This window comes from Somniosus microcephalus, unplaced genomic scaffold (assembly GCF_052327205.1).
Source record: "Somniosus microcephalus isolate GS21.2 unplaced genomic scaffold, FLI_Smic_1.0 scaffold4, whole genome shotgun sequence".
Lineage (NCBI taxonomy): Eukaryota > Metazoa > Chordata > Chondrichthyes > Squaliformes > Somniosidae > Somniosus > Somniosus microcephalus.
Genome location: NW_028225191.1, coordinates 958,330 through 975,897, shown reverse-complemented (window position 1 = coordinate 975,897; position 17,568 = coordinate 958,330). Strand labels below are relative to the sequence as shown.

At 47.3% G+C, this 17,568-nt stretch overlaps 1 protein-coding gene across 1 annotated transcript; it reads right to left on the bottom strand.

The window, feature by feature from the left end:
* Positions 1-15,814: 15,814 nt before the first annotated feature.
* On the bottom strand, positions 15,815-17,291 carry LOC147084034 (uncharacterized). Its single transcript, XM_085979922.1, has one exon. It carries the CDS (start codon positions 17,014-17,016, stop codon positions 15,979-15,981), a length of 1,038 nt encoding a protein of 345 aa, XP_085836048.1. The 5' UTR covers positions 17,017-17,291; the 3' UTR covers positions 15,815-15,978.
* Between the last annotated feature and the right edge of the window lie 277 nt (positions 17,292-17,568).

Here is a 17,568-nt window from a genome sequence, read left to right as displayed (position 1 = left end):
CAGGGAACTGAAGCAACACCAACTTGTCCACACTGATGAGAGACCATTTCAGTGTCCTAACTGTGGGACGAGCTTTAAAATCCCCCGGGAGCTCAAGCTACACCAGCTTGTTCACACTGATGAGAGGCCGTTTAAATGTTCTGACTGTGGGAAGAGTTTTAAAAGCTCCGGGAGTCTGAAGGGACACCAGCTTGTTCACACTGATGAGAGACCATTCACCTGCTCCGAATGTGGGAAGGGATTCACTCAGTCATCCAACCTCCTGTCACACCAGCGAGTTCACACTGGGGAGAGACCATTCACCTGCTCCATGTGTGGGAAGGGATTCACTCATTCATCCACCATGCAGACACACCAGCTTGTTCACACTGACGAGAAACCCTTTAAATGTTCTGACTGTGGGAAGAGTTTTAAAAGCTCCGCGGAGCTCAAGCGACACCGGCTCCTCCACACTGGAGGGCATTCTGGAGGGGGAGGGTGAACAGGCAATGGTCGTGGTCCACATTGGTACCAACGACATAGGTAAAAAGAGGGATGAGGTCCTGCATCAAGAATTTAGGGAGCTAGGTAACAGATTAAAGAGCAGGACCTCAAAGGTTGTAATCTCTGGATTACTCCCAGTGCCACGTGCTAGTAAGTATAGGAATGGGAGGATAGAGCAGATGAATGCGTGGCTAAAGAGTTGGTGTAGGGGGGAGGGTTTTACTTTCCTGGATCACTGGGCCTGCTTCTGGGAAAGGTGGGACTTGTACAAGTCGGACGGGTTGCACCTGAACCAGAGCGGGACAAATATCCTTGCGGGGAGGTTTGCTAGCACTGTTGGGGGGGGTTTAAACTAACTTGGCAGGGGGATGGGATACAGAGGGGAGCTGAAATAGGGGGGGATGTGCTGCCAATTATAGAGAAAAAAACAAGTCAGCTTGGTAGACAGGGCAAATATATAAGGGCAAGGCTGGATGGCATCTATTTTAATGCAAGGAGTCTTGCGAATAAGGTGGATGAACTGAAGGTGTTGATAAACACATGGGAGTATGATATTGTTGCTATCACGGAGACATGGTTGAGGGAAGGGCAAGACTGGCAGCTCAGTATTCCGGGGTACAGAATCTTCAGGCGAGACAGAGGGGGAGGTATAAGAGGAGGGGGTGTCGCAATATTAATTAAGGAGTCAATTACTGCAGTAAGGAGGGATGATATATTAGCAGGGTCCTCCAATGAGGCCATATGGGTGGAGCTTAAAAACAAAAAGGGGGCAAGCACTTTGCTGGGAGTGTACTATAGGCCTCCAAACAGTCAGGGGGAGATAGAGGAACAGATATGTAGGCAAATCTCAGAGAAATGTGCAAATAATAGGGTAATAATAATGGGGGATTTCAACTTCCCCAATATTAACTGGGATAGTCAGAGTGTGAAAGGCTCAGAGGGTGTAGAATTCTTAAAGTGCATCCAGGAGAGCTTTTTGAGCCAGCATGTAGAAAGTCCTACAAGAGAGGGGGCGGTACTGGACCTAATTCTAGGGAATGTGGCCGGCCAAGTGGAAAAAGTGCTTGTAGGTGAGCACTTTGGTGATAGTGACCATAATATGGTAAGATTTAAGGTGGCCATGGAAAAGGACAGGGATGGGCCGGAAATAAAGGTTCTAAATTGGGGGAAGGCCGATTTTAATAGGATAAGGCAGGATCTGGCCAAAATGGACTGGGATCAGCTACTTGTAGGAAAATCCGCATCGGAGCAATGGGAGGCTTTCAGAAGGGAGATTGAGATCATACAATGGCAACATGTTCCCGTAAAGGTCAAGGGTGGTTCCAAAAACCACAGGGAACCTTGGATGTCAGGGGATATACGGGAATGGATTAGGAAAAAAAGGAGGGCTTTTGGTAGATACAAAAGGCTAAAGACGGAGGAAGCCCTAGAGGAGTACAAAAAGTGCAGGGGGATACTTAAAAAAGAAATTAGGAGATCAAGGAGGGGCCATGAAATAACACTGGCAAGCAAAATAAAGGAAAATCCGAAGATGTTTTATAAGTATATTAAGGGTAAGAGGATAACTAGGGAAAAAATAGGGCCCATTAGGGACAAAAGTGGCAATCTGTGTGTGGAGCCGGAAGATGTAGGAGGGGTTCTGAATGAATTTTTTGCGTCTGTTTTCACTATGGAGAAGGACGATGTAGACATAGAAATAGGGCGGGGGGACTGTGATATGCTCGAACATATTAACATCGAGCGGGGGGAGGTATTGGCGGTTTTAGCTGGCCTAAAAATGGATAAATCCCCAGGCCCGGATGAAATGTATCCCAGGCTGCTGTGTGAGGCAAAGGAGGAGATTGCGGGGGCTCTAACACATATATTCAGGACCTCTCTGGCCACAGGGGATGTGCCAGAGGACTGGAGAACCGCTAATGTAGTACCATTATTCAAGAAGGGTAGTAGGGAAAAACCGGGGAACTACAGGCCAGTGAGCCTAACATCAGTGGTAGGAAAATTATTGGAAAAAATCCTGAGGGACAAAATTTGTCTCCACTTGGAGAGGCAAGGATTAATCAGGGATAGTCAACATGGCTTTGTCAAGGGAAGATCATGTCTGACTAATTTGATTGAATTTTTTGAGGGGGTGACTAGGTGTGTGGATGAGGGTAACGCAGTGGATGTGGTATACATGGATTTCAGTAAGGCCTTCGATAAAGTCCCGCACAGGAGACTGGTCAAGAAGGTAAGAGCCCATGGAATCCAGGGTGCCTTGGCACATTGGATACAAAACTGGCTTAGTGGCAGAAGGCAGAGGGTGATGGTCGAAGGTTGTTTTTGTGACTGGAAGCCTGTGGCCAGTGGGGTACCACAGGGATCGGTGCTGGGTCCCTTGCTGTTTGTGGTCTACATTAATGACTTGGATATGAATGTAAAGGGTATGATCAGTAAGTTCGCGGATGATACAAAAATTGGTAGGGTGGTAAATAGCGAGGAGGGTAGCCTCAGTCTGCAGGACGATATAGATGGGTTGGTCAGATGGGCGGAACAGTGGCAAATGGAATTTAACCCGGAAAAGTGCGAGGTGATGCACTTTGGGGGGACTAACAAGGCAAAGGAATACACAATGAATGGAAAGACCCTAGGCAAGACGGAGGGTCAGAGGGATCTGGGTGTGCAAGTACACAGATCCCTGAAGGCGGCGGAACAGGTGGATAAGGTGGTAAAAAAGGCATATGGGATACTTGCCTTCATTAGCCGAGGCATTGAATATAAGAGCAAGGAGGTTATGATGGAGCTGTATAAAACACTGGTTAGGCCACAGCTGGAATATTGTGTGCAGTTCTGGTCGCCACACTACAGGAAGGATGTGATCGCGTTAGAGAGGGTGCAGAGGAGGCTCACCAGGATGTTACCAGGGCTGGAGCGCTTCAGCTATGAAGAGAGACTGGGCAGGTTGGGTTTGTTTTCCTTGGAGCTGAGGAGGCTGAGGGGGGACATGATTGAGGTGTACAAAATTATGAGGGGCATAGATAGGATGGATGCTGAGGAGCTTTTTCCCTTAGTAGAGGGGTCGATAACTAGGGGGCATAGATTCAAGGTAAAGGGCGGGAGGTTTAGAGGGGATTTGAGAAAGAACTTTTTCACCCAGAGGGTGGTTGGAGTCTGGAACTCACTGCCTGAAAGGGTTGTGGAGGCAGAAACCCTCACAACATTTAAGAAGCATTTGGATGTGCACTTGAAATGCCATAGCATACAAGGCTACGGGCCAAATGCTGGAATATGGGATTAGATTAGACAGGGCTTGATGGCCGGCGCGGACACGATGGGCCGAAGGGCCTCTATCCGTGCTGTATTACTCTATGACTCTATGACCTGCTCCGTGTGTGGGAAGGGATTCACTCTGTCATCCACCCTCCTGTCACACCAGCTTGTTCACACTGACGAGAGACCCTTTAAATGTTCTGACTGTGGGAAGAGCTTTAAATGCTCCCGGGAGCTGAAGAAACACCAGCGTGTTCACACTGACGAGAGACCCTTTAAATGTTCTGACTGTGGGAAGGGCTTTAAAAGCTCCGGGGATCTGAAGGAACACCAGCGAGTTCACACTGACGAGAGACCGTTTCAGTGTTCTGACTGTGGGAAGAGCTTTAAAAGCTCCGGGGATCTGAAGGAACACCAGCGAGTTCACACTGACGAGAGACCCTTTAAATGTTCTGACTGTGGGAAGAGCTTTAAAAGCTCTACGAGCCTTAAGAGACACCAGCGTGTTCACACTGATCATCGAATCTAACAGCACAGAAGGAGGTGATTCGGCCCATCCTGTCTGTGCCGGCTCTTTGAAAGAGCTGTCCAATTTAGTCCCAAACCCCAGCTTTATCCCCAGAACTCTGCAAACTAGTCCTCTTCAAGTACGTGTACAATTACCGTTTGAAAGTTCCTGTAGAACCTGATTCCAGCATCCTTTCAGATGGTGCGTTCCAGATCTTAACAACCCTCTGTGTGAAAACAATTCTCCTCATTTCCCTCTAGTTCTTTTAGCAACTATTTTAAAGCTCTGACCTTTGGTTACCGACCCACTTGCCAGAGTGAACAGTTTCTCCCTACTTGCTCGATCAAAACCACTCATCATTTTGAACACCTCTATTAGGTCTCCTCTTAACCTTCTCTGCTCTAAGGGGAACAATCCCAGCTTCTCCAATCTCTCCACATAACTGAAGTCCCTCATCCCTGGTACAATCCTGGTCAACCTCCTCTGTACCCTCTCCAAGGCCTTGACATCCTTCCTAAAGTGTGGTGCCCAGAACTGTACACAAGACTCCAGCTGAGGCCAAAACCCTGCAGCTGCACAAAACCCTGGTTAGACCACACCTGGAGCACTGTGAGCAGTTCTGGGCATCACACCTTAGGAAGGATATATTGGCCTTGGAGGGAGTGCAGCATAGGTTTACCAGAATGATACCCGGAACCCAAGGGTTAAGTTACGAGGAGAGATTACACAAATTAGGGTTGTATTCCCTGGAATTTAGAAAGTTAAGGGGTGATCTGATAGAAGTTTTCAGGATATTAAGGGGAACAGATAGGGTAGATAGAGAGAAACTATTTCTGCTGGTTGGGCAGTCTAGGACTAGGAGGCATAGACTAAAAATAGAGCCAGACCTTTCAGGAGTGAAATTAGGAAACACTTCTACACACAAAGGGTGGTAGAAGTTTGGAACTTCCTTCCACGAATGGCAATTGATGCGAGATCAATTGTTAATTTTAAATCTGAGATTGATAGGTTTTTGTTACCCAAAGGTATTAAGGGATATGGGCCAAAGGCGGGTGTATGGAGTTAGATCACAGATCAGCCACGATCTCATTGAATGGCAGAACAGGCTCGAGGGGCTGAATGGCCTCCTCCTGTCCTATGTTCCTCACTAGTGATTTGTAAAGGTTTAGTGTAACTTCCTTGTTTTTGTATTCAATGGCACTATTTACAAAGCCAAGTATCCCACACACTTTCTGAACCACCTCACCAACTTGCCGCGGCACTTTCAAAGATTTGCGAATATGGACCCCCAGGTCCCTCTGCTCTTGCACCCCCTCAAAATAGTCCCATTTAGATTATACGGCCTCTCCCTGTTGTTTCTCCCAAAGTGCATCACTTCACACTTATCCTCATTTAATTTCATCTGCCTTGTGTCTGCTCATTTCACAGTCTGTCTCTGTCCTCCTGAAGTCTGCTACTACTATGCTCACTATTTACTACGTTGCCAAGTTTTGTATCATCTAACTTCAAACTTGTACACCTATACCCAAGTCCAGGTCAGTTATATATAACAAGAAAAGCAATGGTCCTAATCCCGACCCCTGGGGAACCCACTGCATACTTCCCTCCAGTCAGAAAAACATCCCTCAGCACCGCTCACTGTCTCCTATCCCTCGGCCAATTATATACCCAAATTACCATCAGCCCTTTAATACCACGTGCTTCTATTCTCCATATAAGTCTTTTATGTGGTACTTTATCAAATGTCTTTTGAAAGTCCATATGTATAACATCTACTGCACTACCTTCATCACTTGGTAAAATAATGGGACTCAAGGCGGATAAATCCCCTGGACCCGATGGCTTGCATCCTAGGGTCTTGAGGGAAGTGGCGGTAGGGATTGTGGATGCATTGGTAATAACTTTCCAAAACTCACTGGACTCAGCAAAGGTCCCGGCAGATTGGAAAACTGCTAATGTAACACCCTTATTTAAAAAGGGTAGTAGGCAGAAGGCTGGAAACTATAGACCTGTTAGCCTAACATCTGTGGTTGGTAAAATGTTAGAGTCCATTATTAAGGAGACAGTAATGGGACATTTGGATAAACATAATTTAATAGGACAAACTCAGCATGGTTTCATGAAGGGGAAGTCATGTTTGACAAATTTGCTTGAGTTTTTTGAGGAAGTAACATACAGGGTGGATAAAGGGGAACCAGTGGACGTAGTGTATTTAGACTTCCAAAAGGCATTTGACAAGGTGCCACACAAAAGATTATTGCTCAAGACAAAAAATCACGGGATTGGGGGTAATATTCTGGCGTGGGTGGAGGATTGGCTCTCTAACAGAAAGCAGAGAGTTGGGATAAATGGTTCATTCTCAGATTGGCAACCAGTAACTAGTGGTGTTCCGCAGGGGTCAGTGCTGGGTCCCCAACTCTTTACAATCTATATTAACGATTTGGAGGAGGGGACCGAGTGTAACATATCAAAGTTTGCAGATGATACAAAGATGGGACGGAAAGTAGTGAGTGAGGAGGACATAAAAAACCTGCAAAGGGACATAGACAGACTAAGTAAGTGGGCAGAGATTTGGCAGATGGAATACAATACTGGAAAGTGTGAGGTTATGCACTTTGGCAGGAAAAATCATAGAGCAAGTTATTATCTTAATGGCAAGAAACTGGAAAGTACTGTAGTACAAAGGGATCTGGGGGTCCTGGTGCACGAAACTCAAAAAGTTAGTATGCAGGTGCAGCAAGTGATCAAGAAGGCCAATGGAATGTTGGCTTTTATTGCTAGGGGGATGGAATATAAAAACAAGCAGGTATTGCTGCAGTTGTACAAGGTATTGGTGAGACCGCACCTGGAATACTGCATACAGTTTTGGTGTCCATACTTAAGAAAAGACATACTTGCTCTCAAGTCAGTACAAAGAAGGTTCACTCGGTTAATCCCGGGGATGAGGGGATGGTCATATGAGGAGAGGTTGAGTAGATTGGGACTCTACTCATTGGAGTTCAGAAGAATGAGAGTCGATCTTATTGAAACATATAAGATTGTGAAGGGGCTTGATCGGGTGGTTGCGGTGAGGATGTTCCCAATGAAGGGTGAAACTAGAACTAGGGGGCATAATCTTAAAATAAGGGGCTGCTCTTTCAAAACTGAGATGAGGAGAAACTTCTTCACTCAGAGGGTGGTAGGTTTGTGGAATGTTCTGCCCCAGAAACCTGTGGAAGCTACATCATTAAATAAATTTAAAACAGAAATAGTTAGTTTCCTAGAAGTAAAGGGAATTAAGGGTTACGGGGAGCGGGCAGGAAATTGGACATGAGTCTAGGTTCGGAATGGTCATGGTCCTGTGGGTAGCGGAGCGGGCCCAGGGGCCGTGTAGCCTGGTTCTGCTCCTACTTCTTGTGTTCTAATTCTGTGTTAGATTTCAGGAGATGGTTTTATTCCTGTTCCTGGCTGGGGTGGAGATCGCCTTTACAGAAGGTAAGTACTGTGGAAAATATAGGGACAGAGTGATCTCCTGGAAGAATTTCGACCGCCTAGATGGGTCGGAGAGGAATTTCCCAGATTTTTTTCTCCCTAATTGGCCATTGGGTCTTTATCTGGTTTTTCGCCTCTCCCGGGAGATCACATGGGTTCGGGTGGATGCAGAGTGATAGAAGATTTGAGGTTAGGATCAGATCAGCCATGATCTTATTGAATGGTGGAGCAGGCTCAAGGGGCCGATTGGCCTACTCCTGCTCCTATTTCTTATGTTCTTATGTAACCCTCTGTTACTTCATCAAAGAACTCAAACAGTTTAGTCAGACATGATTTACCTTTAACAAATCCACTGGCTGCCCCTTATTAACCCATGCTTCTCCAAGTGAGAATTAATTTTGTCCTTGACAATGGTCTCCAGTCGTTCACCCACCACTGACATTAGACTGATTGGCCTGTAGTTACCAGGTTTATCCCGCTCCCCTTTTTTAAACAGGGGTGTAACATTTGCAATCCTCCAGTCCTCTGGCACCACTCCCCTATATCTGAGGGAGATTGAAAGATTGTGGTCAGAGCTTCTGCTATTTCCACCCTAGCTTCCCTCAGCAATCTAGGATGCATCGCATCTGGACCGGGTGACTTGTTAACCTCGAGTGATGACAACCTATTTAGCACCTCCTTTCTATCCATTTTTATCCAATTTCTCTACTCCCCCCTCCTCTACTGCGACATTAACTTCATCCTCTTCTTTTGTGGAGACAGATGCAAAGTACTCATTCAGTACCTCAGCCACACCCTCTCCCTCCGTATGATCATAATACAGTCAAGCAGAGTCAGCATGGTTTTATGAAAGGGAAATCATGTTGACAAATTTGCTGGAGTTCTTTGAGGATGTAACGAGCAAGGTGGATAAAGGGGAACCAGCGGATGTGGTGCATTTGGATTTCCAGAGGGCATTCGATAAGGTGCCACATAAAAGGTTACTGCACACGATAAGAGCTCATGGGGTTGAGGGTAATATATTAGCATGGATAGAGGATTGGCTAACTAACAGAAAACAGAGAGTTAGGATAAATGGGTCAAATGCAGGACGGATGTTCCCGATGGCCGGGGAGTCCAGAACCAGGGGTCATAGTCTAAGGATAGGGGGTAAGCCATTTAGGACAGAGATGAGGAGGAATTTCTTCACCCAGAGAGTGGTGAACCTGTGGAATTCTCTACCACAGAAGGCAGTGGAGGCCAATTCATTAAATATATTCAAGAAGGAGTTGGATATATTTCTTAAGGCTAAAGGGATCAAGGGATATGGGGAGAAGGCAGGGACAGGGTACTGAGTTTGGATGATCAGCCATGATCTCATTGAATGGTGGAGCAGGCTCGAGGGGCCGAATGGCCGACTCCTGCTCCTATCTTCTATGTTTCTATGTATTTTCAGGTTGGCAAACTGTAAGAAAAATAAAAAAGCAAATTATTATTTAAATGGAGAGAGATTACAAAATTCTGCGGTAGAGAGTGACCTGGGGGTCCTTGTTCATGAAACACAAAAAGTTATCATGCAGGTACAGCAAGTAATCAGGAAGGCAAATGAAATGTTGGCATTTATTGCAAGGGGGCTGGAGTATAAAAGCAGGGAAATCCTGCTACAACTGTACAGGGTATTGGTGAGACCACACCTGGAGTACTGCGTACAGTTTTGGTCTCCTTATTTAAGGAGGGATATACTTGCATTGGAGGCAGTTCAGAGAAGGTTCACTCGGTTAATTCCAGAGATGAAGGGGTTGACTTATGAAGAAAGGTTGAGCAGGTTGGGCCTGTACTCACTGGAATTTAGAAGACTGAGAGGTGATCTTATTGAAACATATAAGATACTGAGGGGGCTCGACAAGGTAGATGCAGAGAGGATGTTTCCCCTCGTGGGGAAATCTAGAACTCGGGGGCATAGTTTCAGAATAAAGGGTCGCCCTTTTAGAACTGAGATGAGGAGGAATTTCTTCTCTCCGAGGGTCGTAAATCTGTGGGATTCTCTGCCCCAGAGAGCTGTGGAGGCTGGGTCATTAAATACATTTAAGGTGGAGATAGACAGATTTTTGAACGATAAGGGAGTGATGGGTTATGGGGAGCGGGCAGGGAAATGGAGCTGAACCCAAGATCAGATCAGCCATGATCTCATTGAATGGCGGAGCAGGCTCGAGGGGCCAAATGGCCGACTCCTGCTCCTATTTCTTATGTTCTTATGATGAGATCCTATTTGGTCGCTAATTGGTCCCACCATTCCTTTAACTATCCTTTTACTTTTCATATGTTTATAGAAGATTTTTTCCCTTTTATGTTACCCCCTAATCTTTTCTCATATTCTCTCTTTGCCCTTCTTATATCCTGTTTCAATTTCCCCCGCACTCTCTGTATTCTGCCTGGTTTTTGACTGTATTCTGTACCTGACATTTGTCGTAAACCTTTTTCTGTTTTATTCTAACCTCGATGTCCTTTGTCATCGGGAGCTCTAGCTTTGGATGGCCCATCTTTCCTCCTTATGGGAATATGCTTGGTTTGTACCCGAACTATCTCAGCCTTGAAGGCCTGCCATTGGTCATTCACTGTTTTCCTGGACAATCTTTGTTTCCAGTCCACCTGTGCTCGATCCCTTCTCAAATCACTGAAACTGGCTCTCTTCCAGCTGGGTATTTTCACCGTTGATTTTATTTTGTCCCTTTCCATAACTACTTTAAACCTAATGATATTGTGATCACTGTTAACCAGATCCCTCCTGCCCCAGAACCGATGAGAGACCCTTTAAATGATCTGACTGTGCAAAGAGGTTTCAGAGTTCATCCCACCTGCTGAGTCACCAGCCTGTTCACACAGATCCTCAAAAAAGGAAGATGTTTTAGAAAGGCTGGCGACACTAAAAGTTCGCAGCCATCTCAAAGTAGTGTCCCTTTAATTACAATCTCGCAAAACAAGGAGAATTACTGTCCCTTTAACTACCACAAATCCCTGTGTGGAGGAGAGGGGAGATACAGTCTGTCCCAGTAACTGTCGCACAACAGAATTAGCGACCCTGTCCCATAAGGGCTTGACCCTCCCCCACTCCCTGCTTTTCCTCAAGTGTCTCATCCTTAAAATTCTCATCCTTGTTTTCAAATCCCTCCGTGGCCCCGCCCCTCCCTATCTCTGGAATCTCCTCCAGCCCCACAACTTTCCGAGATATTTGCGCTCCTCTAATTCCGGCCTCTTGAGCCTCCCCGATTTTAACCGCTCCACCATTGGTGGCCGTGCCTTCAGCTGCCTGGGCCCTAAGCTCTGGAATTCCTTCCCTAAACCTCTCCATCTCTCTACCTGTCTCTCTCCTTCTTTAAGATGCTCCTTAAAACCTACTTCTTTGACCAAGCTTTTGGTCATCTGCCCGAATATCGCTTTATGTGGCTCGGTGTCAAATTTTGTTTTCTAACGCTCCTGTGAAGAGCCTTGGGATGTTTTACTACATTAAAGGCGCTTTATAAATACAAGTGGTTGTTGTTTCCTGAAACTAATAACAAATTCCCCAGAGGGACAAAAACTTGTACTTTTACTCCCAAATATTAGAAAGTTTGTGCCACAGAAGCACGAGGTTTATCTGCTTTTATTGATGAATTTAAAAAGTCTGTATTGCAATCTGGGCCCGTGTGTTGTGAGCCAAAGAGCCTTGTGTCCAATGAGGGGAATAAAGGCCCACAGCCTCCCCTGGCCCCGGGCCCTGAACAAGGGACTGGAGAAACTCGCTGCCCTGTGGATCAGACAATCAGCCGGCGCAAGTCCCGCCCCTCAGGCTCCCCGATTGGTTGGAGGACCCGCTGCCGGCTTGCTCCTCCAGCCCCACCCCGCTCGCTCCCTATTGGTCAGAAGCTCCTGTCAATCAGGCCCTGGGCCTGGGTCACGTGTCTCACCGACTTTACAAAGAAAGCCCCGCGCGGTCGCCGGGCGGAGCTGCTGGTCGGCGGGAGCGGGGTCGGGAGGTTAATAAACTGCAGGTAGGCCCCGAGCCCCATTATTAAAACACTCAACATTATCCGCTTTACAAACACCCAGGGTGGGCCTCAGGCCCCGAACAAGAGCCTCCATGTTGCTCCAGTGGCTGAAGGGTCTGTAACCCTGTCAGGGACGCCCCTGCCACAGGACTCAATATCCACCACTGGTGCGCTGTGTCTGCAGTATGTACGGTCCACAAGATGAACACGGTCAGGCCATGTGGAGTCAAGGGCCAGGCAGCAGAATGGATGGAAAGATCGCAACAAACTTCCCTTAACTCCAACCCTCTGATTTCTGTTTTGTAGCCAGCTTTCCATCCATTCTGCTGCCGGGCCCTTCACTCCACACAGCCTGACCTTGGTCATCTTGTCGGTCTTACATACTGTTTATTGATATAGCAAGCTGGTCACAAAACAGAAAACAGAGAGATGGGGTTGGGAGCAGCTACTCAGACTGGCAAAAGGTGGGAAGTGGAGTTCCACAGGGATCGGTGCTGGGATCACTGTTGTTCATAAACGATTTGGACTCGGGAATCAGAAGAACAATTTCAAAGTTTGTCGATGACACCAAATTGGGAGGTAGAGTTAATACTGAGGAAGACAAAATGCAAGAAGACATTAATAAATTTCAGAATGAGCATGTAATTGGCAAATGAATTTCACTGTAGATCAGTGTGAGGTGGTGTGTTAATGAATTTCACTATAGGTCAGTGTGAGGTGGTGTGTTTTGGTGGGAAGAATAAGGAGGCCACTCACTACTTGGACAAGGGGGTGAAATTGGGTTGCTTTGTGCCTCCTGTGATATTCAGTGGGAGGTTAGCGGTGGCGGTAGCCGGTAACGCCCCATGGCACTGCACCGCCGGCAATGACGTCATCACCATGTGCAGCACCCCGGCTGCAACCTAGGGTTGCGACCTCTGACCTATCGCTGGACGATATGTCTGACAGGGTCAGGGGTCGTTCCTGCAACCATGGCGACGCCACTTAAAGGGCAGGTGTTGGGCGGCAACTTTTTATTTTGTACGAGGCCCCTTGGGTCTGAGCGATCATAATATGATTGAATTCTTCATTAAGATAGAGAATGAAGTAGTTGACTCAGAGACTAGGGTCCTCAATTTAAATAAAGGAAACTACGATGGTCTGAGGAGCGAGTTGGGTAGGATTGATTGGGGAATGGCACTCAAAGGGTTGACGGTGGATAGGCAATGGCAAACATTCAAAGACCAAATGGATGAGCTACAGAATTTGTTCATCCCAGTTTGGCATAAAAATAAAACAAAAAAGGTGACTCAACCGTGGCTAACAAGGGAAATTAGGGATAGCATAAGATCCAAGGAGACGACATATAAATTGGCCAGAAAAAGCAATAATCCTGAGGATTGGGAGCAATTTAGGATTCAACAAAGGAGGACAAAGGGATTAATTAAGAAAGGGAAAATAGAATATGAGAGTAAGCTATCAGGGAACATAAAAACTGACTGTAAAAGCTTTAATAGACATGTGAAGAGAAAAAGATTGGTGAAGTCAAGCGTAGGTCCCTTACAGTCAGAATCAGGGGAATTTATAATGGGAAACAAAGAAATGGCAGACCAACTAAATTCATACTTTGGTTCTGTCTTCACAAAGGAGGACACAAATAACCTCCCAGAGATGCCGGGGGACATAGGGCCTGATGAAAGGGTGGAACTGAAAGAAATCAGTATTTGTAGGGAAATGGAGTTAGGAAAATTGATGGGACTGAAAGCAGATAAATCCCCAGGGCCTGATAATCTACATCCCAGGGTACTTAAGGAAGTGGACCTAGAAATAGTAGATGCATTGCTGGTCATCTTCCAGAACTCGATAGACTCTGGAACAGTACCCATGGGTTGGAGGGTAGCTAATGTTACCCCACTATTCAAAAAAGGTGGTAGAGAAAAAGCGGGGAATTATAGACCGGTAAGCCTGACATCGGTAGTGGGGAAAATGCTAGAATCTATTATTATAAAAGATGTAATAGCAGAGCACTTGGAAAGCAGTGACAGGATCGGACAAAGTCAACATGGATTTACAAAAGGTAAATCGTGCTTGACTAATCTACTGGAATTTTTTGAGGATGTAACTGGTAAAATAGATAAGGGAGAACCAGTGGATGTGGTGTATTTGGACTTTCAGAAGGCTTTCGATAAGGTCCCACATAAGAGATTAGCGTACAAATTTGAGGCACATGGGATTGGGGGCAAGGTATTGACCTGGATAGAGAACTGGTTGGCGGACAGAAAGCAAAGAGTTGGAATAAACGGGTCATTTTCCGAGTGGCAGGCAGTGACTAGTGGGGTGCCGCAAGGATCGGTCCTAGGACCCCAGCTATTCACAATATGTATTAATGATCTGGATGGGGGAATTGGATGTAATATCTCCAAATTTGCAGATGACACAAAGCTGAGTGGGAGGGTAAGCTGTGAGGAGGATGTCGTGAAACTCCAGTACGATTTGGACAGATTGGGTGATTGGGCAGAAACATGGCAAATGCACTATAATGTGGATAAATGTGAGGTTATCCACTTTGGTGGCAAAAACAGGAAGGCAGATTATTATTTGAATGGCAATAGATTGGGAGAAGGGGAAGTGCAAAGAGACCTGGGTGTTCTTGTGCACCAGTCGCTGAAGGTAAGCATGCAGGTGCAGCAGGCAGTTAAGAAGGCAAATGGTATGTTGGCCTTCGTAGCAAGAGGGTTGGAGTACAGGAATAAGGATGTCTTGCTACAGTTGTACAGGGCCTTGGTGAGACCGCACCTTGAGTATTGTGTGCAGTTTTGGTCGCCTTACCTGAGGAAGGACGTTCTTGCCATGGAAGGAGTGCAGCGAAGATTCACCAGGCTGATACCTGGGATGGCAGGAATGACGTATGAGGAGAGATTGTGTCGATTGGGATTATACTCACTGTAGTTTAGAAGATTGAGAGGGGATCTCATCGAAACTTATAAAATTCTGTCAGGTCTGGACAGACTAGATGCAGGAAGGATTTTTATGATGGCCGGGGAGTCCAGAACCAGGGGTCATAGTCTAAGGATAAGGGGTAAGCCATTTAGGACTGAAATCCGGAGGAATTTCTTCACCCAGAGAGTGGTGAACCTGTGGAATTCTCTGCCACAGAGGGCGGTGGAGGCCAGTTCATTAAATATATTCAAAAAGAGTTGGATATATTTCTTAAGGCTAAAGGGATCAAGGGATATGGGGAGAAGGCAGGGACAGGGTACTGAATTTGGATGATCAGCCATGATCTCATTGAATGGCGGAGCAGGCGCGAAGGGCCGAATGGCCTACTCCTGCTCCTATCTTCTATGTTTCCCCTTTATTCTTCGGGGTGCCGGCCACGATCTCTCAGCCCGGCGCTACTCTTGATCCAACACCCCGTTCCCCAGTGGCCCAGCAGGGCCCCGGTGTGCGCAGTGCCATGCCCCTCCCCTTTAATCAGGGAGGGAGGTCTGCTATGACACGGTGCTATGTGCCGACGGGTATGGCGACGTTACACAAAGCACCGTGAAATTCACTGGTAGCACCTCAAGAGGGAAGGGCGCGCTTCCATTACCACCCCGCCTCCTGCCTGGGGCGCTACCACTGAATTTAATGCGCAGGGGCGCTAACTTTTTCAGGGCGCTAAAATTAGCCCCGGTGACGTTAGCGACCCAAAGGGGGCGCCACCGAATTTCCCCCTAATAGTCTAAATGGGCTGGAGGAGCAGAGGGATCCAGGGATACAGATACACAAATCACTAAAAGTAGCAACACAGGTTAATAAGGCCATTAAATAAAAAGCACTGGGCTACATTCGTAAAGGAGCCTCCAGTTCCGTGTCTAGGAGCTCTAAACCATGGCAGAGAGCAGCTGGGACACATTTCTCACACGCCTCGAGATTAACCCGCACGGCAACTTTGCTGTCAGTGAAGAGAGACGAGAAAGACCAAAGTGCCGTTTGCCCCTCTCAGTGTGGCCCTGAAGGACTGTGTCCAGGCTGGAGTTCTGTTCCCACCGTATGATCCTCCCCCAGATTGTCCTTTCTGAGCTCCAGCCAGGTGATGCTAAACACTGAGGTGGGAAAGAAGAAAATCTGCAACAATGTGTTTAACACAAAGCTGATTTATTTGACATCTATCCAGAATATTAAACTCCAGCCCAGTTCCCGGACTTATTAACATCAGCAGAAACAATCCCCACCTGTCAGAATGAACATGGTTCAGTCCTGGATGTGATTAACAGCAGCAACAACAGAATCCAATCCCTGCAGTCACTTGTGAACTCGCTGGTGTGTCAGTAGGTTGGATGACTGAGTGAATCCCTTCCCACACTCAGGGCAGGTGAACGGCCTCTCCCCAGTGTGAACTCGCTGGTGTCTCAGCAGGTGGGATGACTGAGTGAATCCCTTCCCACACTCAGGGCAGGTGAACGGCCTCTCCCCAGTGTGAACTCGCTGGTGTGTCAGCAGGTGGGATGACTCAGTGAATCCCTTCCCACACTCAGAGCAGGTGAACGGCCTCTCCACAGTGTGAGTGCGCTGGTGTGTCAGCAGGTGGGATGAGCAAGTGAATCCCTTCCCACACACGGAGCAGGTGAACGGCCGCTCCCCAGTGTGAGTGCGCTGGTGTATAGTGAGCTCAGATGACTGCCTAAACCCAGTCCCGCAGTGAGAGCAGGTGAACGGCCTCTCCCCAGTGTGAGTGCACAGGTGTACAGTGAGGTCAGATGATCGCCTGAACCCAGTCCCGCAGTGAGAGCACCTGAACGGTCTCTCATCAGTGTGAACACGTTGATGGCGTATCAGTTCCCCGGACACTTTATAGCACTTCCCACAGTCCGAGCATTTAAAAGGTCTCTCATCAGTGTGAACTCGCTGGTGTATCAGCAGGGTGGATGAACGAGCGAATCCCTTCCCACACACGGAGCAGGTGAATGGCCTCTCCCCAGTGTGAACTCGCTGGTGTGTCAGCAGGTGGGATGAGCGAGTGAATCCCTTCCCACACACGGAGCAGGTGAACGGCCTCTCCCCAGTGTGAACTCGCTGGTGTACAGTGAGGTCAGATGACTGCCCAAACCCAGTCCCGCAGTGCGAGCACCTGAACGGTCTCTCCCCAGTGTGAACACGTTGATGGTGTATCAGTGCCCCGGAACTTTTAAAGCACTTCTCACAGTCCGAGCAGTTAAAAGGTCTCTCATCAGTGTGAACTCGCTGGTGTCTCAGCAGGCGGGATGAATTAGTGAATCCCTTCCCACACTCGGAGCAGGTGAACGGCCTCTCCCCGATGTGAACGGTGCTTTTTGCTTCCATATTCAAAGGCCGATGATATTCAGTTCCTGATGAATCGAGTGACTGTCAGATCTTGACGTGATGTTTGGTTTGAGTTTCCTGTCTGCAAATCCTCCCCTTCTAATACCCTGTAAAATGAATTTAAAATGGAGCGTGAGAGAGAACCCACTAAAGAGGCAGGTTGTGAAATTGAGCTCAATGAATCTGGTTGTTTGTGGGGCCGGCACTAGAAAAAAAGTGACCATGAAAGCTGCCGGATTGTCATAAAATCCCACTGGTTCACTAATGTCCTTCAGTGAAGGGAATCTGCCACCTGGTCTGGGCCTCTGGTCTCTATGGGAGGAGAGAGAGAGAGAGAGGTGGGAGTGGGAGGGGGCGAAGGAGATGGACTTTATACATCTGCAACTCGACCAGAACTTTGACAAAACCTCCAAAACCCGCAACCTCCAGCACCTAGGAGGAGAAATGCAGAAGGTGCATGGGAGCACCATCACCTCCAAGTTCTCCCAGTCACACACCATCCTGACTTGGACATATATCGCTGTTGCTGCATCATCACTGGGTGAAAATCCT

Excerpts from the sequence above, each read along its gene's own strand:
- LOC147084034 (XM_085979922.1), bottom strand. The coding sequence starts at position 17,016 with ATGGAAGCAAAAAGCACCGTTCACATCGGGGAGAGGCCGTTCACCTGC.